Raw genomic sequence first — 22860 nt, 5'->3', positions numbered from 1 at the left:
GTCATGACATTGACCCTATGTGTCTTTTTGCAAGGAATGTTTTCACAGTTTTTGCTTTATGGCAAGATGCATTATCATCTTGAAAAATGATTTCATCATCCCCAAACATCAGAAAAGTGTCCAAAATATCAACGTAAACTTATTGATGATGTAATGACAACCATCTCCCCAGTGCCTTTACCTGACATGCAGCCCCATATCATCAATGACTGTGGAAATTTACATGTTCTCTTCAGGCAGTCATCTTTATAAATCTCATTGGAACGGCACCAAACAAAAGTTCCAGCATCATCACCTTGCCCAATGCAGATCCGAGATTCATCACTGAATATGACTTTCATCCAGTCATCCACAGTCCACGATTGCTTTTCCTTAGCCCATTGTAACCTTGTTTTTTTCTGTTTAAGTGTTAATGATGGCTTTCATTTAGCTTTTCTGTATGTAAATCCCATTTCCTTTAGGCGGTTTTGTACAGTTCGGTCACAGACGTTGATTCCAGTTTCCTCTCATTCGTTCCTCATTTGTTTTGTTGTGCATTTTCATATTTTGAGACATATTGCTTTAAGTTTATTGTCTTGACGGTTTGATGTCTTCCTTGATCTACCAGTATGTTTGCCTTTAACAACCTTCCCATGTTGTTTGTATTTGGTCCAGAGTTTAGACACAGCTGACTGTGAACAACCAACATCTTTTGCAACATTGCGTGATGATTTACCCTCTTTTAAGAGTTTGATAATCCTCTCCTTTGTTTCAATTGACATCTTTCGTGTTGGAGCCATGATTCATGTCAGTCCACTTGGTGCAACAGCTCTCCAAGGTGTGATCACTCCTTTTTAGATGCAGACTAACGAGCAGATGTGATTTCATGCAGGTGTTAGTTTTGGGGATGAAAATTTACAGGGTGATTCCATAATTTATTCCTCAGAATTGAGTGAGTCCATATTTTTTTCCTCTGCTTGGTCTAAAAAAGTAACTGTTACTGACTGCCACAATCTTTTTTTCTTGATTTCTTATAGTGTTTCTTAAAGCCAGAAAGTTGTCATTTGAAATGACTTTAGTTTTGTGTCATGTCTGTGATCTGCTTTTTTTCTACAAAATTAAACAACTGAATGAACATCCTCCAAGGCTGGTGATTCCATAATTTTTGCCAAGGGTTGTACATTTTGAACTGGCGCAAGTTCTACCAACTGAGATGCCCTTCCTGATGCAACTTCAAATTATATGGAGAAATGTGGCGGGGGTGAGATTTGAATCGGGAATCTTCCACACTGAAAACCAAGTGCACTAACCACCTGGCCATTATTCCTGCCCCAGAAGCCTGAAATAATTGTGGAAAAAATAAAAATGTGTAAAACTCCAGTGGTGTGAATACTATTTGTAGGCCTTTGGTTGTATCCAAAACAGTATACTTTCAAGGTGTTACTGTACATTTAATATTTCCACCTTTGTTTAAGCATTATTTGATGCTGGTGCTGTCATTTCTCTGTTAACAAACTGATGTGTCATACCTCAAGATAATGTGATTAATGTGGCAAGAATATGAAACCTTGTTGTTAATCACAGGGTCCTGGTTGCCAGTCCCTGTTGCTTGTTTGGCACGATTAAATATTATCCTAACACATTGTTTTTTCACCCCACATCCATTCCCTAGAGTCCACATTCCCCATTTGTACCTGTCCTCCAGGCTACATAGGCAACGGTTATGGACCCAGTGGTTGCACTCAGACCAGCAACATCTGCCAAACCAACAACCCCTGTGTCAATGGACAGTGCACGGTGAGCTTGTTTAACTCTCTCTCTCTCTCTCTTTTCCTTTGTGTTCCTACAATGTCACAGAGTGGCTCTACCTATTTCAAGTTCTTCTCGACTGTTATATTATTTCATTTAGGTGGAGCACACCATGAGAGTTTGACAGTATGATGTCCTCAGGCAAAAATCTGTACCTTCATAGTGCTGTGGTACTGGACAACTCAGCATGGACAGAGATGGCTTTTTTTAAGTTAACTCACAGCTTCTTCCCTTAATCTACCCAGCACAGCTACTTCTCTAGATTAGCTGGCTTTATTTTCACAATAGTATTGTGTTGAATTCAGGAAAAAACTGTGGAGTGTCTTTCCATAAGCATACTATATATTTAATTAATGTATTTCCTTTTTGCAGCCTCTGTTTTAAATCACATTCTGCACAGTCGTTGGATGTCCTCCATTATCATGTGACTGTCTAAGTTTTCTGATAGCTAAAATATTTCCATACTTCTTTGGCCATGACACACAGGTTTTTCCTCATGTTATGTCATATTATCATGGTCATGCTCTATTTATGATTAGTTGTTTTTTCCTTTATTTCCTGTGCACCTCTTGGTTGCCATGTATTTAGTTTTGTCTTTGTTCCTGTCTTGGCTGTGGTTTGTTTTTCCTTATTGCTTGTTGTATTACTTTTGTATTCTTTCACTTGTGGGCCCTGTAGTTACTTCAGTCTTAGTCTAGTCTTGTTTTTCCACCTGTATTGCATTTTGCTTTAGTCACTGGTTTTGGTTATCATTTATCTTCAGTGTTTTTATATGGTTACGTTCCTTTAGTTATTTATTGCATTCTTTGTTTATCATTTATTTTGTGTTGTATTCTCTGGTCACTGGTTTTTGCTTTATATCATTTATTTTCTGCTCATCAGTTATTGCATTTATTTGTATACTTTAATGTGTGTCAGTTCTAGTTTTGATTATAATCATTGATCCTCTTGTTTCCCGCTATTTAGGTTAGTCACATTATTTCCTAGTTTTTTCCCCTTTTGTTTTGTTCACGTTAATTATTGTTTGTTGAGCGCGTCACGTTTTGCACCATTGGTTTTTCTGTCACTTCTTCATCTTGCCCCAGTTCGCTTTGCTTTCTTCTCACTACACTCCCTTGCACTCACTCACCCTGCTCAGAGTGCTGCTCTCATTGGGCCGACATCTCTGCTATTTAGGAATATATCACAATTATCTGGGAACTCCTTTTTGTGCAGGAATTCATCAAGCACGTCGGCCGCGGGCGCGTACTGACACAGAATACCCAGAAACTGGCCAGAAGTTTGACCAAAACAAGAGTGTCCACTTTTAGCTTGCCATAAGCTAAGCTAGTGGCACTCATGTGAGTGTGGCACTCACCTTTATCTTCCCTGGCCACACCCCCTTCCAGAACCATCCACACACCTGCACTTCATCACACCTTGATTAGTTTACTCCCTAATTAAGCCCTCACAGTCTCACAGCTCACTGCCAGATTGTTGATTTCATGTCACTCTCCAGCCTTAGTTCCAAGCTCTCTTTTGCCCTGTTTTTTGCCTGCCAAATTTTTGACCTTGCTTTGTCCTCGACTTTGAGTTTGTCTTTGCCTCTGATTGCCTCCTTTCTTGCTGTGTATTTTGACCTTTGCCTGTCTGTTGAACCACGCTTCAGCCGTTGCTACCGTTGCCCCGCTGCTGGATCACCTGTGTACCGACTCCCTGCTAGCTTTTACCATTAAACCTTTTACTTACTCTATCCCTGGTGAGAACTCGCGTTTGCTTCCACCTGTTTTGAGCCATGCCAACACCATGCCTGATAGGAACACTTTTGGGTTACTTACAACGTTTCTGAAAATAATGCACATCATACTTAAAATGGACATAACCACATTGATAAACTATAAATTCCATTATAAATTAAAACAAAATAAGAATTCTGAAAATAGGTTGATGGATGTTTTGAGATACTTTTTCTTAATTTACAAGTTAATTTATAGTTTCAATTCAATTTCAATTTCAATTTATTTTCATTTATATAGCACCAAATCACAACAGAGTTGCCTCAAAGTGCTTCACACAGGTAAAGTCTAACCTTACCAACCCCCACAGCAACAGTGGTAAGGAAAAACTCCCTCTGAGGAAGAAACCTCAAGCAGGCCAGAGTCAAAGGGGTGACCCTCTGCTTGGGCTATGCTACAAACGTAAATTACAGAACAATTCACGGACGAATATACAAGAAATGCTATTGGCGCACAGGACAGGAGGATCGCCAACATGAATACAACTCCCATCTCTGGATGGAGCTGCACCTTAAACAGAGAGAAAAAACAGAATCAGGCATCAGAAAGACAAAAAATACTGTATAATTTGGCAGCATTAAACAACAAGAAAAACAGAGAAATACTAAGGTGATCACTGGCCACTAGCCCTAAACTTCACTAAAAGACCCAGAATTTAGGTAAAGTTGAGGCTGCAGCCCGCTCCAATTACTAATAAATTAATTAAAAGAGTAAAAAGCGTAAAACAAAACTGTACCAGTATGCTAGCCATATGAAAGGGAAAATAAGTGTGTCTTAAGTCTGGACTTGAAAATCTCCAGAGAATCTGACTGTTTTATTGACGCAGGGAGATCATTCCACAGAACAGGGGCACGATAAGAGAAAGCTCTGTGACCCGCAGACTTCTTATTCACCTTAGGGACATAAAGTAGTCCTGCACCCTGAGAACGTAAAGCCCGGGCCGGTATGTAAGGTTTAATTAGGTCAGCTAGGTAGGGAGGTGTCAGTCCATGAATAATTTTATAGGTTAGTAGCAGAACCTTAAAATCTGATCTCACTGGGACAGGAAGCCAGTGAAGAGATGCCAAAATGGGTGTAATGTGGTTGTACTTTCTGCTTCATGTCAAAAGTCTGGCTGCAGCATTTTGAACCAATTGGAGACCCCCAATGCTAGACTGCAGTAAACCAGAAAATAGAACATTGCAGTAGTCCAATCTAGAAGAGATAAATGCATGGATCAGGGTCTCAGCATCAGCCATAGATGCTGAGACCTATGGCTCAGCATCTATGGCTGATGCTGAGCCATAGATGCTCAGCATCAGCATCTATGGCTCATAGTTTATGAGCCATATTATGTTGTTAGTAATCCAAAAGTATTCTGAATATACTGTATTTTGTGTTCAGTAACTGATTACGTTTCAAAGTAATCTTACCCAACTGCTTCCTCATCTGGATCACAGTTTTCCCTTGCAGTCTTCTGCTGTGATGCTGCCATGACCAAAAGATAAACCGTGTGCATATTTCATTTTTTGCAGAAAGAAAGAGGAAGATCTGAAAACACATTTTCATATTTCCGCTGTAGTGTCAGCTGAGACTTTAAAAGCATTTGACCTTTTTAAACATCTTTCTCAAGTACAGATGCAAATAATAATAATAATAATAATAATAATAATAATAATAACTATGTAATAACTGCCATCACAGGACACCATTACATCTCCTGGATACATCTGCAGCTGCCACCCTGGTTGGGAAGGAGTCAACTGTAACCAGAACATTAATGAATGCTCCAGCAACCCCTGTCAGAATGGAGGAACCTGTACTGATGGAGTTAATGGATTCACGTGCACATGCACTGACCATTGGACCGGTCCACTGTGCCAGACTGCACAACAAGGTAATGGGCTGAGACTCTGGGGCCACATGGAGGGGATGCCTGGAAGAAGGGATTAATACAAACTAAACCTTCACTTGTTCAAAAAGATACAGCCGGTAAAATAATCAATCAATCAATCAATCAATCAATCAATCAATTTTTTTATATAGCGCCAAATCAACAAACAGTTGCCCCAAGGCGCTTTATATTGTAAGGCAAGGCCATACAATAATTATGTAAAACCCCAACGGTCAAAACGACCCCCTGTGAGCAAGCACTTGGCTACAGTGGGAAGGAAAAACTCCCTTTTAACAGGAAGAAACCTCCAGCAGAACCAGGCTCAGGGAGGGGCAGTCTTCTGCTGGGACTGGTTGGGGCTGAGGGAGAGAACCAGGAAAAAGACATGCTGTGGAGGGGAGCAGAGATCGATCACTAATGATTAAATGCAGAGTGGTGCATACAGAGCAAAAAGAGAAAGAAACAGTGCATCATGGGAACCCCCCAGCAGTCTACGTCTATAGCAGCATAACTAAGGGATGGTTCAGGGTCACCTGATCCAGCCCTAACTATAAGCTTTAGCAAAAAGGAAAGTTTTAAGCCTAATCTTAAAAGTAGAGAGGGTGTCTGTCTCCCTGATCTGAATTGGGAGCTGGTTCCACAGGAGAGGAGCCTGAAAGCTGAAGGCTCTGCCTCCCATTCTACTCTTACAAACCCTAGGAACTACAAGTAAGCCTGCAGTCTGAGAGCGAAGCGCTCTATTGGGGTGATATGGTACTACGAGGTCCCTAAGATAAGATGGGACCTGATTATTCAAAACCTTATAAGTAAGAAGAAGAATTTTAAATTCTATTCTAGAATTAACAGGAAGCCAATGAAGAGAGGCCAATATGGGTGAGATATGCTCTCTCCTTCCAGTCCCCGTCAGTACTCTAGCTGCAGCATTTTGAATTAACTGAAGGCTTTTTAGGGAACTTTTAGGACAACCTGATAATAATGAATTACAATAGTCCAGCCTAGAGGAAATAAATGCATGAATTAGTTTTTCAGCATCACTCTGAGACAAGACCTTTCTAATTTTAGAGATATTGCGTAAATGCAAAAAAGCAGTCCTACATATTTGTTTAATATGCGCTTTGAATGACATATCCTGATCAAAAATGACTCCAAGATTTCTCACAGTATTACTAGAGGTCAGGGTAATGCCATCCAGAGTAAGGATCTGGTTAGACACCATGTTTCTAAGATTTGTGGGGCCAAGTACAATAACTTCAGTTTTATCTGAGTTTAAAAGCAGGAAATTAGAGGTCATCCATGTCTTTATGTCTGTAAGACAATCCTGCAGTTTAGCTAATTGGTGTGTGTCCTCTGGCTTCATGGATAGATAAAGCTGGGTATCATCTGCGTAACAATGAAAATTTAAGCAATACCGTCTAATAATACTGCCTAAGGGAAGCATATATAAAGTGAATAAAATTGGTCCTAGCACAGAACCTTGTGGAACTCCATAATTAACTTTAGTCTGTGAAGAAGATTCCCCATTTACATGAACAAATTGTAATCTATTAGACAAATATGATTCAAACCACCGCAGCGCAGTGCCTTTAATACCTATGGCATGCTCTAATCTCTGTAATAAAATTTTATGGTCAACAGTATCAAAAGCAGCACTGAGGTCTAACAGAACAAGCACAGAGATGAGTCCACTGTCCGAGGCCATAAGAAGATCATTTGTAACCTTCACTAATGCTGTTTCTGTACTATGATGAATTCTAAAACCTGACTGAAACTCTTCAAATAGACCATTCCTCTGCAGATGATCAGTTAGCTGTTTTACAACTACCCTTTCAAGAATTTTTGAGAGAAAAGGAAGGTTGGAGATTGGCCTATAATTAGCTAAGATAGCTGGGTCAAGTGATGGCTTTTTAAGTAATGGTTTAATTACTGCCACCTTAAAAGCCTGTGGTACATAGCCAACTAACAAAGATAGATTGATCATATTTAAGATCGAAGCATTAAATAATGGTAGGGCTTCCTTGAGCAGCCTGGTAGGAATGGGGTCTAATAAACATGTTGATGGTTTGGATGAAGTAACTAATGAAAATAACTCAGACAGAACAATCGGAGAGAAAGAGTCTAACCAAATACCGGCATCACTGAAAGCAGCCAAAGATAACGATACGTCTTTGGGATGGTTATGAGTAATTTTTTCTCTAATAGTTAAAATTTTGTTAGCAAAGAAAGTCATGAAGTCATTACTAGTTAAAGTTAATGGAATACTCAGCTCAATAGAGCTCTGACTCTTTGTCAGCCTGGCTACAGTGCTGAAAAGAAACCTGGGGTTGTTCTTATTTTCTTCAATTAGTGATGAGTAGAAAGATGTCCTAGCTTTACGGAGGGCTTTTTTATAGAGCAACAGACTCTTTTTCCAGGCTAAGTGAAGATCTTCTAAATTAGTATTGAACATGTCACCATTTTTCTCAGTAAATATATTTCTAAAGGTGCTATGGACATGGAATGTTCACCAGATGTTGGTAACAACCCAAGTAATCCACATACAAAGAAATCAAACCATAGATGTCCACAACGTTTTGCGTAATAATGTGAAATGACACAGGGAAACATATTGAACACCTGAAGAAAGGGAGGTGCAAACAAGACATGGAAAGTCAAGACATCACTTGAAATCTATCAGTAATTACAAAGCAATCCTGCCCCTTGTCAGTACAAATTAATATCAGTTCAGGCCCAACTGATGGCCTATAAAAAGGTGTCTCATTACCAAGGTGTCACACAGGAAACGTCTCATGATTGGTAAAAGAAAACAGGTCTTCACAACCCTATTGTTGCAAAACGTACTGATGGCATTGGTTACAGAAGGATTTGCTGGAAGACCCAGCCATGACCCATCTTCAATGCTCTGACTGAGGGAAGGAGGTTGTTTGCCAAAATCTCAAAATACATGACCCCATCCATCCTCCCTTCAATATGGTGCAGTCGTCCTGTCCCCTTTGCAGAAAAGCACCGCCAAAAATGATGTTTCCACCCCCGTGCTTCACGGTTGGGACGGTGTTCTTGGGGTTGTTCTCATCCTTCAAACATGGCGAGTGGAGTTGATACCAAAAAGCTCTATTTTGGTCTCATCTGACCACATGATCTTCTCCCAAAATTACAGACCTCTCCATTGTTTGTTGGTGGGAAAACTTGCAAAATCGACAGTGGATCAAATACTTATTTGCCTCACTGTAGACAAACCTGTGAAATACAGAGAATATGGTCTGGTCAGATGATACCAAAATTGAACTCTTTGGATCATAATACACCATAAATGGCACTGCACATCACCCCCAAAACACCATACCAACAGTGAAGTTTGGAGGTGGGAACATCATGGACTGAGGCTGGCAGATGGCAGATATTCATATAATTGAAGAAAGGATGAATGGGAAAATGTACCGAGACATTTTTGATAAAATGTACCAGGATGACGAAGATGAAACGAGGGTGGGCATTTCAGCAAGCCAGTAATGCCCAACACAGCCAAGAAAACTCTCAATTGGTTTCAGGGGAATGAAAATAAAGTTGCTGGAATGGCTCAGCCAATCACTTGATTTTAATCCAATATAAAATCTATGGAAAGAACTAAAGATGAGAGGTCATAGAAGAGGTCGACGGAACCTTCAAGATTTGAAGACTGTTTGTGTGGAAGAATGGGCCAAAATCACACCTGTGCAATGCATGCCACTAGTTTCTCCATACAGGCGGCATCTTGAAACTGTCATTACCAACAAAGGCTTTTGTACGAAGTATTAAATAGATTTCAGTCGACGTGTTCAATATGTTTTCCTTGTGTCATTCCATTCTATTACACATAACTTAATTTCTGTACTTATTTGGTTGATGTCTTTGTACGTGTGGATTATTTGAGTTGTTTCCGGCATCTGCTGAAAATTTCATATCAGTAGCACCTTTAGAAATCTATTTACTGAGAAAAATGGTGACGTATTCAATACGTATTTTACCCGCTGTGTGAGGGAAGATTCTTTGGTGTTGCACATACACTGATTTTTATTCATTCATTTCAGCAGTGCTGGCATCAAAAAGTAGCTGATGGCATCCCACTTCTTCTGCAGTAGCAGGCATTTGCCAATGTCTTAATGGCCAATGACTTCCTATCTTTCAAACATTTATATTTGAATTGAAATGACTCAACTTGAAGAGTAAGTTCTTTCAGCTTCTATCTGTTTGTTCAAGGTCTGCATGTTGATGCGGCACAAGTTTTACACTGGATGTCCATCCTTATGCAGCTCCACATTACATGGCGAAAGAGCACAACTGGTCGTGAACCTTCTCTTTTGGAAACAAGTGCACTGATCACTTGGCACTATTAAATACTCAGCTTGATTAATTGTATTAAAAAGAGAAATTGGATCCAAGTAAAAACTGAACTCCTTTTGCTCCAATCAGCATCTTCTGCCTGCTGTTAACCAGAGGAATTGGGGGAGGGGGGCTCTCAATGGCTCTTTTCCTTCATGGGACTGGAATTGATAACATGGTTTATTTGATGAAAAGGAAGAGGACTTTGGGTAGTGAGGACATATGGTCTGCAGGTGTCACTGCAACAATAGTTTTTTTTTCTTAGTGTAGTCAGGTAGTAGTTTCACACAGTAATTCTGTTGAGTTGGTGGCAGTAATAGCCTGCCACCTGCCAATAATGTTTGCAAGCAATGCAAGAATAAATGGAAGAGGTGTGGGGACATCTGGTTACTTAATATCAGTTAATTTATTAATATATTATATGTTAATATATTTTCTGAAACCTTGTGTACATGGTATCTTGACAAAGACGTCATACATCAAGGTACTAAGTGTATCACGATTTCACAAGGCAGCATCTCTGAAACCAAGTGTATGGTAACTTCTTCATGCCTTCATGGATTGGGATCAATCTTGCTGCTGTGTTTATATTTATACCTGTGGTCACTGTCAATATGGTCATGCCTGCCAGTACGGCATTAAACACCAATCACTTCTATTTGTCTTGTAATCACTCAAAAAAAGAAAAGAAAAAGATCTCACTGGATGAACTCAGTTCAATCTTGAACAGGTCAAAAATGTGGGCCAAAATAAAACAAAGAACATGCAGTAGAATTTCATTTAATTGAGTTAGTGTTAAATTTGTGCAAAATTGAATTCAGTTCATCCAATGTTTCTTTTATTTATTGTTTTGAGTGAACACAGGTAATCAGAATATGACATATATATAAAGAAAAACAAAGGCACATGAATAAACTGCAACAACATTTATTTGAGTTACATTTACACCTCCACTTCATTACTCTAAGATGGTAAATGGACTGCATTTATATAACCCTTTTCCATCTACATCAGATGCTCAAAGCACTTTACAGTAATGCCTCACATTCACCCCGATGTCAGGGTGCTGCCGTACAAGGCGCTCACTACACACCGGGAGCAACTAGGGGATTAAGGACCTTGCCCAAGAGGTCTCAAGCTCAATGCTTTAACCACTAGATCATCACATCCCTAAGACTTTACACTGGACATGTCATTGATATCACTAAATACAAAAAGTATTATTACTGTTCATTTCTAAAATTACTTTCTTCCCTCATAACAGAAGGTGTATTACTGAGAGGCAGCAAGGTGTTGAAGTGAGGCTGCAAAGAGTGGAGGTGGTGAAGGTAGATGAGTTTAAATATGGACAAGATTAGGGATGAACATGGAAGACAAACAGCTCAAGTAGGACAGTTTGGAGATAAAGTCAGAGATGTGAGATTGAGATGGTTTGAACATGCACAGAGGAGGGACCCAGGGTATATAGGGAGAAGGATGCTGAGGCCTCCCTCTTCTCCACCAGGCAGGAGGAGAAGAGGGAGGCCAAAGAGGAGTTTTATGGATGTGCTGAGGGAGGACATGCAGGTGGTTGGTGTGATGGAAGAAGATGCTGAGGGCAGTGTGAGATGGAGATAGATGATCTGACTGTGGTGACTCAAAATGGGAGAAGCCAAAAGGAGACCAGCTGTAAAATGTGGTTGGCATTGAGAAAACCTGCACACGTACCTTTAGTCACATTTCAAATGTTCCTCGATTGCTTTATTCTAGTTGTGTGTGTTAGCACCTGAAACTTTTTTTTGACCTAATGTCTATAAATATCTGTTTCAGTGTGTGGAGGTTATCTAAGTGGCCCTGCTGGGTCTTTCAGTCATCCCAATACCCCTGGTCATGAAGACTACAAGCACAACACCAGCTGTGCCTGGGTGGTTCATGTGGACCCAAACAAGGTCAGTCATGAAATGACTCTGTGTTTGTGTGTGTGTGTGTGTGTGTGTATGTGTGTGTGTGTGTGTGTGTGTGGTTACAACTTTACTACAGAATCAACATCTGTGTTGGGACATTTTGTTTCATCTTGAAAAATTATATTTTCAACTTGTTCTAAAATGTTCCAGAAAGAAAAACCTGGTAACTGAATTTTCACCAACCTTTCATAATAGAACTTATACTCCTTTCATGATCAGGATCAGAATTTAACTCAAAATAATCTCTGATCTTGTCTTCAAATCATCCTATCTGCACTGTCCCTCTGATATGCTCATTTTTAATCCAGAGCATGCCTCCATCTCTCTAAGGTAGTGTCAACCTGCTCTCTACAGATCTACACTACAGATCAAAATGTCATCAGCAAACATCATAGTCCATGTAGACTCCTGTCTGATCTTGTCCTTCAACCTGTCCATTGCCAGTGTGAACAAGAAAGAGCCAGAGCCAAACATTGCATCGGTAGCGCTCTTACTTGCAATGAAACTGTATTGCTGTAAACACATCTTTACCTCTTTTCTCAGCATAGTTTCCACTACTCGTACTCTATCCCATAACTCCAGGCTACAGTTTTTCAGTTCTATGCCTTTTCAGTTACTGCATCGCTGCACATCACCCTTATTCCTAAAAATTGGAACCAGGACACTTTTCTACTCCTCAGGTAACCTTTTGCCTTCCAATATTTTATTAAATGGTTTGTTGAAAAACATATTTCCTAAGCATTTCCATGCCTCTACTAGCATGTCATCAGAACCACCTCCATTTTCTCTCTTTCACCTCTTCATAGCCAACCTCACTTCATCTTTCCTAAGCACTTCCTGATTTCCTTCTCTCTCTCTCTCTTATTTTCTTCATTCACCAACTCCTCAAAATATTCCCTCCACATTCTAAACAGAGTTTCAATCAATCAATCAGCACACTCGTGCAATAACAGAAAATAAATGAATTAATAGATAAAATAAAAAAGAAAACACATAATAAATATACTGAAAAAACAAAACAAAACAAAACATGTAGCTGAATGAAAAAGGCCAAGGCTGAAGCTATCTAGCTTTTAAATGCCCTAACCTATTCATACCATGTCAGTATTAAAAATAAAACATTTCTGTCAGTCCAAGAACAGTAATACAAAAACAATCACAATTAATCACCATTACTGGTACACGTCAGTTTCTTTTGCCATTTTAAATACTTTGGTGAACACTGTAAGCACTTAAGATAGATTTTTTTTGTACATTCGTTTAAAATTATTTATATTGGTGCTCTGTTTGAGCTAAAGCTCCAAACTGTTCCACAAATCCACCCCACAGATTGATATGCACATCCGTCTCTTATGAGTTGACTTCTATTCTTTTTGAAGTTCAATTCTCCCCTCACATTATAGCCACCTTCTCTTTCCATAAACAGATTTTGTATTTTTTTCAGCAGTAAATTGTTTCTGGTTTTGAACATGATTTGTGATGTTTTAAATTTGACCAAATCCATAAACTTCAAGACGTTTGATTTTACAAATAGTGGGTCAGTATAGTCTCTGTATCCCACTTTATTTATTATCCTTATTGCGCTTTTCTGTAGTATGCATAGTGGCTGCAGGGTGCTTTTGTAGTTGTTTCCAGCTGATTTTGCTGTCTATGATCACTCCAAGAAATTTATTTTGGTATACTCTTTCTATGTGTGTATTGTTTCTAATCAGGTCCACTTGAAGATTCATGGAATTTCTTCCAAACAACATCATCTTTGTTTTCTCTAAATTCAATGATAATTTGTTTTTGTTGAACCATAATTTTACTTTATTCATTTCTGTCGAGATCAGCTCCAAAATCTGCTGCAAGCTCTCACCAGAACAAAAAATATTTGTATCATCTGAAAACAATACAAATCTTAATAACTTTGAAACATTACATATATCATTGATGTATAAAATAAACAGCTTAGGTCCTAATATTGACCCCTGTGGTATCCCACAAGTGATATCCATGTAGTGTGATTTGTGTTCACCCATTTGTACATATTGTTTCCTGTTTCTTAGATAGCTCCTCAGCCAGCTCAACCCAATCCCTCTAATACCATACCTTTCCATTTTGTCTAATATTTTATGATCAATAGTGTCAAAAGCTTTGCTTAAATCAAGGAATACACCCAGAGCAAGTTTTCTGTTGTCAACATTATTTGTGATTTCTTTTATTAGTTGTATGACTACCAGTGCTGTTGATCTGCTTGCTCAGAATCCATATTGATTCTCAGTCATCAAATTATGTTTTTTATGAGCGCCTTGGGGCAACTGTTTGTTGTGATTTGGCGCTATACAAGAAAAAAGTTGATTGATTGATTGATTGAATAAGTATATTGAGTCTGTCATTAAAGTTTTTCGAGTATCTTGGAGAATTGGGAGAGCAAAGAAACAGGCCTATAGTTCGTTAAATGGTGTCTATTTCCAGATTGAAACAATGGTATTACTTTTGCTACATTCATTTTGTTGGGGAATTCACCAGATTGAAAAGACAGGTTGCAAATATTGGTCAGTGGCTTTGCAATTCCTTCAATAACGGTTTTTACTGTATTCATGTCTATGCCATTCCAATCAGTGGATGTTTTATCTTTTAAATTTCTTACTATGTCTATGATTTCTTTTTCATCAGCTGCTTTTAGGAAGATTGTGCTTGGATTTCTATTCCCCATACTACTATTAGCCCCACCCTCTGCTATCTCTAGCTCCTTGATTTTAGCCACCAATTCTGGACCCACATTTACAAAGAATTTGTTAAAACCATCAACCACATTCTCCATGTTGTCTATGGTCTTGTTATTCCCAATGATGTATTCCGGGTAATTTGCATTTTTATGTCCATTTCTTATGGTACCATTTAATACACCCCATATACCTTTCATATTATTTTTCTGCAATATTTTATTATAATATTCCTTTTTACATATCCTCATAATATTAGTTAACTTATTTTTAGAGTTTTTATACTTTACCTCCCCTTCTGCTGTTTGGAGCTTTATGAACTTCCTACAGTATATAACATATTTTTTCTTTTTGCAGGCCTTTTGTAACCCTTTAGTGACCCATGGACTGTTCCTGTATTTATGGTCATTATTGTATCGTTTTACAGGGCAGTTTTTATCATATAAAAATGTAAATACATTGAGAAATTCATCATAGGCTGCATTGATATCTTTTGTCTCATGTTCCGTCTTCCAGTTCTGTGCAATTAAATCATTGTTTAGAGATTGCATTGCTTTCTCTGTTTTCACTCTTTTATATTTAAAATTTCTTACATCTTTCCTCTGCCTGGAACAATAATATACCACCAAGATAGGTTAATGGTCACTGATGTCAGTGACCATGATATTTCCATGTTTGTCAGCACATTTCCGTCTGTATCCTTTATCACCTTAACCTGCTGCACATCCTTTCCAGCTCAGTCTCTCTGTCTGGCCATTTGGCACAAGTCTATTTCTCCTTCCCGACTGTTCAATTTCATGTACAGTTTTTTCCTTAGCCTTTGCCACATCTCTTTTTATCTTACACTGCATCTCCTTTTACTCCTGTCTACTTTCATCATTTCGCTGACTTTCTCAATTCTATTTTGCAAGCCTTTTACTCCATATACTTTCCTGTCCATCATCATCATTCCACCACCAAGCCAAGTATCTTGTCTTCCTTTGCCTTCCCCTGTCCACATGTCACACCCAGTGCCTTCCTAGCTGTCTTCCTCACCACATCTACTGTAGTTGCCCAGTTGTCCAGAATCACTTCACCTCTATCCAGTGTCTGTCTCAGCTCCCCCGTATGCTTCACATGACAGTCTTCCTCCTTCAGCTTCAACCATGTGATCCTTGGTTCAGCTCACACTCTCTTCTTCACCTCGAAAGTCGTCTAACAAATCACCATCTTATGGTGTTTGGCTATGCTCTCCCCTGGCATCACCTTACAGTCTCCCATTTCTTTCAGGCTGGATCTCCTATACAGGTCATAGTTCACCTGATTGCACCTTTCACCACTCTTATATGTCACCCAGTCCTCCTCCTTCTTCTTAAAAAATATTTACAGCATCCATTCATTTGACAAAATCTACGCCTGCCCTGCCCAAGATGGCACCGACAAGCGTGGCTGCGTATCCCGAGCTCTGTCAGTGTAGTTTGTTTTTTAATGTGTTTTTATTCGTGTTTTTTGTCTAAAGTCTGTTCAAATTGAATGTCTAACTTCTCGGAGTGTGGATATCTACTCTATCCTATGGATACCGGCTTTTACACTGCCCGTAAGGGCTGCAACAAACTTGCTTACACAAGGGAGCGGCTGCTGACATTACGGTCGAGTGGATCTAACATTACAGACATCTACAGCATACCTAGCAAGTTGAGGAAAACTTACCGCAGCTGCAGTGAAGCTGCAAGAAGCTGAAAGCCAGAGGAATGGAGAAACAATGGAAGTATAAACCCTCTGTTCCTTCGGTTGTGATGGGGAATGTCAACTCGCTTGCCAACAAAATGGATGAGCTAGCAGCCTTGGTGAGGAATGTCAAGATATATCGGGAGTGCAGCGTTCTGTGTTTCACAGAGACATGGCTAAACAGCAACATCCCTGACGCTAATGTGAAGCTACCCGACTTTTCCATAGTGAGATCGGATAGAAGTAGCTGAGTGGAAAACATAAAGGTGGGGGGCTTGTACTTTTTATCAACAATAAGTGGTGTCACCCAGGTCACAGCACTGTGAAAGAAACAGTCTGCTGTCCAGACATTGAACTTCTAGCTGTTAGCCTCAGACCATGCTACAACCCCAATAAGCGAAGTGCGTAATGCATCTGCGTATGCGTGGGTCAAACGGGGTCAAAAATTCCAGCTACCAAACACACACCGCTACCACTGAATTTCGTATATGGTAGTGTTCGTGGACTGTGAAATTTAAGGCTTACAGGGATTGTTTCAAAGGCTTTAAGCCTTAAGTGATGCATATAATAATGACAGGTGCGCATTGTGCTGTTTTCAAATGCTCGAACGGAATTTATAGGTTTGAAAGGTGGCTGAAAACACACGACTGCAAGGCTCCACCGAGTCCACACAAAGACGTAAAGAAGAAAAAATGTGGTTGTAAACCTCCGTTCATTCTACACAATTTCCCCACAGAAAAGAAAGATCCAGACGGATGTAAAAGATGGACTAAAATTGTAAGTTTCTTGCACACATTTATTTTGTCAATATCCTGAAACTGTGCCAAATTATAATGTGGTTGATGGCGCCGTTTTCGTGCATCGCTTATGACTGTAATGTCGCACCATGAATGACGTGGTGTGTCATATTGTAATATTGACATGTTCTATAAACAAACTGCATACATGCAGATATCACTGTATGTCTGTCATCTTATCAAAACAAATGTGACACCAAAGAGGTTATATGTGAGACCCACTTTCCTTGTAGTCATTACGAAGCCGGCAGAGTAGCGATTTTTCATCCCTCCTTAGCAAATATTCTGCAGTATCCACAGTTTCAGACTCTGGACTTTGTCTAATCATCCGTCAGTTGTCTTCAAGGCGTCAGAAATTTGTTTGTCTCCAGCTAACAACTAGGACTGGTCATTTTCGACAGCAGCTCTCTCTTCCTCCTTTGTCGCCACCAACGGTAGTTTCTGTACCGATGCAGCACACACAAGGGCAGCACTTCTTTCCATTTCTGTCTACTGTCGCACTCAGTCCTGGTTGTAACAGGCAATTACTGGAGCTTACATAAACGCTTTTAATCGTCAACTTTCCAGCAGTTGAAATGGTCCAAATCATAGCACTCCTTGCTGCTTTCTGCCGTCTTTGAATGTGGATTGGTAGCTGAAAAATTTAGCGTACCCATAATGCACTGCGTGGCCCGAGATGCACACTTCGCTTATTCCAATGAAGTTGGGACATTGCGTAAAATGTTAAGAAAAACAGAATACAATGATTTACAAATCCTCTTCAACCTATATTCAATTGAGTACACCACAAAGACAAGATATTTAATGTTCAAACTGATAAACTTTAATGTTTTTGTGCAACTATTTGCTCATTTTGAAATGGCTGCCTGAAACACATTTCAAAAAAGCTGGGACAGTGGTATGTTTACCACTGTGTTACATCACCTTTCCTTCTAACAACACTCAATAAGCATTTTGGAACTGAGGACACGAATTGTTGAAGCTTTTTAGGTGGAATTCTTTCCCATTCTTGCTTGATGTACGACTTCAGTTGTTCAACAGGCCGGGGTCTCCGTTGTCGTATTTTGTGCTTCATAATGCTCCACACATGGGTGACATGTGGACTGCAGGCAGGCCAGTCTAGTACCCGCCCTCTTTTACTCTGAACCCATGCTGTTGTAACACGTGCAGAATGTGGCTTGGCATTGTCTTGCTGAAATAAGCAGGGATGTCCCTGAAAAATATGTCGCTTGGATGGCAGCATGTGTTGCTGCAAAACCTGGATGTACCTTTCAGCATTGATGGTGCCGTCATGGATGTGTAAGTTGCCCATACCATGGGCACTAACACACCCCCATACCATCACAGATGCTGGCTTTTGAACTTTGCGCTAGTAACAATCTGGATGGTCTTTTTCCTCTTTTGTCAGGAGGACATGACGTCCATGATTTCCAAAAACAATTTGAAATGTGGACTCATCAGACCACAGCACACTTTTTCACTTTGCGTCTGTCCATTTCAAATGAGCTCTGGCCCAGAGAAGGCGGCGGTGTTTCTGGATGTTGTTGATCTATGGCTTTCGCTTTGTATGGTAGAGTTTTAACTTGCACTTGTAGATGTAGCGAAAAACTGTTTTAACTGACAATGGTTTTCTGAAGTGTTCCCGAGCCCACACGGTAAGATCCTTTACACAGTGATGTCGGTTTTTAATGCCGTGCAGCCTGAGGGATCGAAGGTCACGTGAATTCAGTGTTGGTTTTCGGCCTTGTCGCTTATGTGTAGAAAGTTCTCCAGATTCTCTGAATCTTCTGAATATATTATGGACTGTAGATGATGGAATCCCTAATTTCCTTGCAATTGAATGTTGAGAAACATTGTTCTTAAACTGTTGGACTATTTGTTCACAAAGTGGTGATCCTTGCCTCATCTTTGCTTGTGAATGGCTGAGACTTTTGGGGATGCTCCTTTTATACCCAATCATGACACTCACAATTAGTGTCCTCAGTTCTCAAACGCTTATTGGGCCTCATGTATCAACGTTGCGTATGGCGATATTTGAACGTATATGGGGTGTACGCCAAAATGGCTGCGCTACTTGGCATTTATCAATGTGGTCGTTGGTGTACGCTGCGCTGAAAATATACACCAGGTCGAGAGGTGGCGTAAATTATACACCAAAATGAACCAGCGCTGGAATCCACATAAAAATGAAGATGATCAACATGATGAACAGTGCCATTATACAAATCAATGCATATGTTACATAAATAACACTTTCTTGATTATACTACATAATAATCAATACAAATCCCGCCTTTGCGGGATTGTTATGGAGCACGATCCGTGGTCACAGCGCTGACAGGAAGGAAAGCGCTGCTCGCCTTTTTCTCCAGACTTCGAGCCTGGAGCCAGAGCAGCGCTGAGCTTAATTTTATGTGGTGTGATCGTTTTAGACAATGAAATTGATAATAACAACAACTGAAGTTCCGTCATTCCCTTAATTCGCCCGTGCTGCAGCCAGGTTTTGTCATCTCCATTCAGTTGTCACAATAAAATAAATACAGAAATACATTTAAAAAATAAAGAAATCTGACAGATTAGGCCTGTCTTATTAATTGAGCGAGCAAATATCCACGTCAAGAATTATTGACATGTGAAAAGAGAATACAGTGGTCCCTCGCTATAACGCCGTTCACCTGTGTTCACCTGCGGAGTATTTAGTCCAATTTTGCATGCCTTTTTTTTTTTTACAGTGTTCTGTGTTCTGCGTATCTGTTTATAAGAATCTTGTTGCCCAGAAGAGAAAAGAGCACCAACAACTACTCATAACTGTGTTTGTCACACGGAAACACACACCTGCTGCAGCCAGGTGTGAGTGGGAAAAGGCGCGGCGTCAGGACGCAGAGGAGCGATCTGTGACATACTGGTGAGTCACTATTAATAATTTCTTATGTGTCCGACCTCGTTCGTTGATCGTTAAAATTAATTCGTTAGTTCTAAAAGCCATCATAATTATTTATAGGAAAACGTTCTATTTTTATTTCTCAAACAAATGTTTGGGCCTGAAAACAGTTTGGTCTTATTTTTCTACTAAGGTTTGAACTTTGAGAGTGTTTACACACGAGAGAAAAGTGAGAAAATGTTCATGCCTGATTGAGAAAGTGTATAAACTGTGTAGTGAGGGGTTTTACAGCCTTAAAACGTCTATAATAATTGTAAAAAATAACGCTGAGTACGTCGCGGTTTCGCGTATTTCGGGCTATTTTTTAGAACGTAACTCCAGCGATTAATGAGGGACCACTGTAACACTTTATTGATTATATACTACAAAACAATTGATACGACGGCCGCTTTTGATGCTCTATTGGCACGCGTCGTGATTGGTGGAGTTCTTTTTCATTGCCGTCTTCCCGACTTCCATGTCGTAAAATGAGGGTGTGTCTGAAGCGGAGTCTGAATATTTATGGCCGTGTTTATTATAATTACGATCGTTTCCACCCGCCGCATTTATCAAGATCACGTCAGGCGTACGCCAGAAATGGGCAGGTGCGCACTGCTTGATACATGTCACGGTGACTTTGGTGTATTTCAAGTTTACGCCATAAATTTATGCCACAAGTGCGCAACATTGATACATGAGGCCCATTGAGTGTTGTTAGAAGGAAAGTTGATGTAACACAGTGGTAAGCATAGCACTGTCCCAACTTTTTTGAAACGTGTTTTGAAACCATTTAAAAATGAGCACATATTTACACAAAAACAATAAAGTTTAGCAGTTTGACCATTACATATCTTGTCTTTGTGGTGTATTCAACTGAATATAGTTTGAAAGGGATTTGCAAATCATTGTATTCTGTTTTTATTTACATTTTACACAATGTCCCAACTTCATTGGAATTGGGGTTGTACGTGTCTAGAGAGCACAGTCACGTGATCGCTGTATGTGTTTACATTCCACCGTGTGCAGTTCCTGAGAAGCAACAGCCTAATGCCTTCATTTTTCTATCTGGGGAATTCAATCGTGTTACACTGGAGTCAACTCTGCCTGTATTCCATCATTTTGTGAACTGCTCCACAAGGAAAAACTGGACAATTGACCTCATGCATGCCAATGTCAGGGAAGACTACAAGGACATTCCACTGCCTCCACTGGGTAAATCAGATCACAACTTGGTTTTACTGCAGTCACAGTGCATCCCGTGTGTGTGCCGATTGCTAGCCACTACACGCTCATTCAGGGTACGGTCCCCTGAGGCAGAGGATGACCTGAGGGACTGTTTTGAGTGCAAGGATTGGAGGGTGCTGCATGAATCACATGGGGAGGATGTTGGGGGGGGGGGGGTTACTCACTTGCATAACTGACTACCTGAACTTCTGTATGGACATTGCTGTTCCCACCAGAACTGTAGGCTGCTTTCCCAATAACAAACCCTGGATAACCAGTGACATCAAGGACCTTCTGAACAAGAAGAAGAGGGCGTTGGTGGAAGGATGGTGACCAGACAGAGCTGAGGCATGTACAGAGAGAGCTCAAGGTCAAGCTGAGAGAGGCAAAGGAGAAGTATAGCAGGAAGGTGGAGGAAAAGTTATAGAATAACAACATGAGGGAGGTCTGGAATGGGATGAGAACCATAACAGGCTGTAAAAAGACCAGTGTAGGGGAATGTGGAGAGGGCAAATCAGCTGAATCATTTTTATAACTGTTTTGATGCAGCTGCCTGCTCCAGCACCGCCCCCCGACCTCTTCCATCACCTGGGGTTAAGCCCCGTTTACACATAGACGGTAAGAGCTCTCAGAAGCGTCCCGGAAGAGTTTTTGGCCGTCAAACGCCGTTGTCAACGCCAGCACTAGGGGGCGTGGCTTAGTTCCGGCTTTACCGGGAATCATCGAAAAAATTATTCAACATGTCGAATAATTCCGGGAGCGCTCCCGGAGAATTCGCGTGACGATGGAGACAACGCGAACAACGGCATTTGATTCTTTTTAATTGCCGTTTCATCCTGCCCCTTCCTGTAGTGCCACAGTTTACACCGCCGTAATTGGCGGCCGGCGTTGTATCCCTAACCAACGGTGTGTAAAACGGCAATAGAGCCCACATCAGCATCCTCAAAGGCGTTTTAACCGGCGACAGAGGCAGACAAAACAGCGGTGCTAGCGGACAGTACGCCGTTCTAACCGCCACCTCCCGGTTAACAGTGTTCCAAACGGCCGATAGGCGGCGGTCAATATAAAAACGCTAGCGCGCTGCATGCAGGCCTCTCACTCGCGGCCAGCTCCAGATATTTTTGCAGAGAAGCTCCAGTATACCTCCTAAAAGAAAATTGGCAGTGGCAAGGACTTACCAAGACGTCTGGTTCAGAAGCAGAGGAGAGGCCTGTGGTGGAGATGAGCAACATGTTGAGGAGGGGAAAAGGAAAGGAGAAGAAAAGGCTGAGAGATGAGCTCCCTCCCCCTGCAGTGACAGCTGCTTCAGCCTATTATACTCTAGGGGCGGTGCCTATATGCAAAAGTTCCTGGAGTAACGCAGGATTTGCCTGGATAAATCCAGCGGTACACAGGGCATTATCGGCGGCAGCAGAACACCGCCGTTCTCACGCGTGTCTTAACCTGCGATTGTAAAGGATAGAACTGGGTATTAACCCCTGTTGCCTGATGTGTGCCGGATGCTACGGCGTCAAAACGCCGCTTTATTCGGCAGATTTAGCGGCGTTTTATCCGCGTATTTGCGGCTAGTACGGCTCTCAAAACGCCGGCGAAATGCTCCGCCCCTTTCCACCGTGAAAACACCCGGAACTACCGTGAGCTTCGGTCTACGTACTACCCGCCGACAAAACCGTCTATGTGTAACCTGGGCTTTACCCATACACCACCCCATACACACCCCTCATCACCTACCTCCACTATCAATGCCTCCCCCTTCTCTGGCAGCTACC

The 22860-nt window shown here is 40.7% G+C and overlaps 1 protein-coding gene across 1 annotated transcript in view; it reads left to right on the top strand.

Annotated features, from left to right (window-relative positions):
* cubn (cubilin (intrinsic factor-cobalamin receptor)) overlaps positions 1 to 22860 on the top strand; it is a 362295-nt gene that overhangs the window by 51641 nt on the left and 287794 nt on the right. The window contains exons 11-13 of the mRNA XM_034169223.1: positions 1652 to 1776; positions 5247 to 5439; positions 11602 to 11720. Of these exons, the coding sequence (XP_034025114.1) occupies positions 1652 to 1776; positions 5247 to 5439; positions 11602 to 11720 (437 nt within the window). The remainder of the gene's footprint in view (positions 1 to 1651; positions 1777 to 5246; positions 5440 to 11601; positions 11721 to 22860) is intronic.

Source organism: Thalassophryne amazonica, chromosome 1, assembly GCF_902500255.1.
Source record: "Thalassophryne amazonica chromosome 1, fThaAma1.1, whole genome shotgun sequence".
NCBI lineage: Eukaryota > Metazoa > Chordata > Actinopteri > Batrachoidiformes > Batrachoididae > Thalassophryne > Thalassophryne amazonica.
Note: the sequence above shows the minus strand (reverse complement) of the source record. Positions and strands in the feature narration are given on the sequence as shown.